Raw genomic sequence first — 2,500 nt, 5'->3', positions numbered from 1 at the left:
AATGCTCTTTGAGCTCCTCATTCATGCAGGATCCATACTCCCTCACATTGTCTTAGGGGTGTAGTGCTTTCTGTGGCATTCAGTGGCTCTCCAGATTACAGCTGGATTTTCTTCTGCTCCGGGTTGGCCTGGGCCCAAATCTGCTGATCTGATGTCCTGAGTTTTGAGTTTTGAGTTTTGAGTTTTGAGTTTTGAGTTTTGAGTTTTGAGTTTTGAGTTTTGAGTCTGAGTTCTGAGTTCTGAGTTCTGAGTTCTGAGTTCTGAGTTCTGAGTTTTGAGTTCTAAGTTCTATATTCATCTGTGGAACTCTCCGATGATGTAGCCTAGCTCACGACTGTGGTGACTCCATGTATTTCTGTTATCATATGGTTCTGTGATGTTCTTTGGCTTAAGTGTGATCCCATAGTTAATGTGTGATTTTGATGGTAGTGTGAGGTTCTTCGGGTATGTGGTTCTGTCACTCGTGCGAGGATCTGTTTTTAATATGTGGCTCTATGATTAACCTGAGGTTCTCCTCTGTCGGTTCTCCTCAGGGTTGAGAAGCCATGCCCCCGTGGCTGGTGGGGGAGTCCCATGTGCGGCCCCTGTAACTGTGACGTCAGCAAGGGCTTCAACCCCGACTGCAACAAGACGTCCGGAGAGTGCCGCTGCAAGGTGAGCTCAACAGCCAACACCTCCACAATAATACAGCCTATGACACACCAGATGCCTCCACCCTCATGCATTACATACTAGACAGCTCCATCTTCAGTAATCTGATTGGACCACTAGCATTCCAGGAGTGCTGATATATAGTCCAACAGCACAGGCTCACACTTTATTTTTTTAAGTAGCCTCAGGCCATCGTAAGTTCAGCAGTTTAGGGGTTTAATACAGTGCTTAAGGGCTTTTGTATGTACACATTAGTAACTTGAACCTAACACTAACCGCAAAGACATCTTGTAACGACATGGACGTGTATAACAAGTACAGTGTCTGTACTAATGGTTATAGAATTGTTGCATTGTATATAGTGTTCAATACAGAAAGCAGACGCTATCACTGGGTTGATGTATTGTACGTAGTGTTGAATACAGAAAGCAGACGCGTGGGTTATTAATCTTGGCTACGCTGATGAAGATGATGCTGGTGAGGTGCTGAGGTGTATGGAGAGGTGATGTGTGTGGTGCGTGTTGAGGAGGGGGTATGTTATGTGTGTTGAGGAGGATGTGTGTGATGTGTGCTGATGTGTGTTATGTGTGTTGAGGAGGATGTGTGCTGATGTGTGTTGATGAGGAGCATATCTAAGGTGTGTGTATCCCTGTTTCTCTGCAGGATAACTACTACCAGCCCCAGGAGGGCGACACCTGCTACCCCTGCGACTGCTTTGCTCTGGGCTCTGAGTCCCGCACCTGTGACCCCCAAACCGGACATTGCCCCTGCAAGGCTGGGGTCATAGGTCGCCAGTGCAACCGCTGCGACAACCCCTTCGCAGAGGTCACTGTCAATGGCTGCGATGGTATGTGTGTGTGTGTGTGTTTGTCTGTCTGCTTGGCTGTCTGTCTGTCTGTCTGTCTGTTTTCAGAGTACAGTCTTGCATAAAAACTAGAACCACTGTGGTCACTGTCAGCTGTTCAGCAGTTTTCAACTTTTCAGTTTTCAGAAGAACCTTTTAGAGATACAAAGAACTTTTGCCAGAACAGGCTTGGGGAAACACTTTGGGAAAGAACCTCATAAAAGAAGCTCATTTAAGTGAGAGCCACTTGATATCAGGTGAGAAGGCACCCAAATTATCTTCCCTTTCCTCCGGAAGAGAAGGGCGATCTGCTTCTCTGTTTAGCATTGCGGCTCTGATCGGATGGCAGGCATTAATGCAAATCTGTCGCCAGCTACATGAGCTTCACCTTCCGTCAGCCGTGGGAACCGTCTTCAAAGACAGAGATCTTCTGCAGAGTGGCAGCGGTTCCACCAGTCAGTGCATCACGGAACAAGTCCAGAGTTGCTCCGCCGTTAGCTTTGCCAGGGTTATTATTTTCGGTTGGCATTTTAGAGCGCTGTATAATCCTGTTATACCCACAATTCTTGATTGTGAAATGCATTTCATAATGTTGTTGCAATACAGAAATCCCCTGGTCAAGTTTATCAAGGTCATTACTGCTCCCTTAAAGGTGTCCACAGAAGTGCCTGATTAAAATTGTCCACTTATGCCACCTGTCTGCTACCTCTCTGTGTTATTTTTCTTGTTATCTCGAGTGATGGACCAGGACTATTAATGCTAGTTCTACTGTTGTCCAGTGAAGTGCCTGATCATAATTGACCACTTATGCCACATGTCTGCTATCTGTTTGAGTTATTTTTCTTGTTGTCTGGAGTGATGGAGCAGGACAATTAATGCTAGTTCTACTGTTGTCCAGTGAAGTGCCTGATCATAACTGTGCACTGTCTGTTGTGTTTTTCATCTTTAGTTAGTGGGGACAGGGTTGTCCTAAGGCTACTGCTGCCTGCTCTATGGTGTCCACTG

The 2,500-nt window shown here is 46.1% G+C and overlaps 1 protein-coding gene across 2 annotated transcripts in view; it reads left to right on the top strand.

Annotated features, from left to right (window-relative positions):
- celsr1a (cadherin EGF LAG seven-pass G-type receptor 1a) overlaps window positions 1–2,500 on the top strand; it is a 103,693-nt gene that overhangs the window by 82,422 nt on the left and 18,771 nt on the right. For both annotated transcript variants that reach the window (XM_031582649.1, XM_031582648.1), the window contains exons 14-15: window positions 534–654; window positions 1,315–1,498. In XM_031582649.1, coding sequence (XP_031438509.1) covers window positions 534–654; window positions 1,315–1,498 — 305 coding nt within the window. The remainder of the gene's footprint in view (window positions 1–533; window positions 655–1,314; window positions 1,499–2,500) is intronic.

Source organism: Clupea harengus, chromosome 16 (assembly GCF_900700415.2).
Source record: "Clupea harengus chromosome 16, Ch_v2.0.2, whole genome shotgun sequence".
Taxonomy (NCBI): Eukaryota; Metazoa; Chordata; class Actinopteri; order Clupeiformes; family Clupeidae; genus Clupea; species Clupea harengus.
This window is presented reverse-complemented; position numbering and strand designations above follow the sequence as displayed.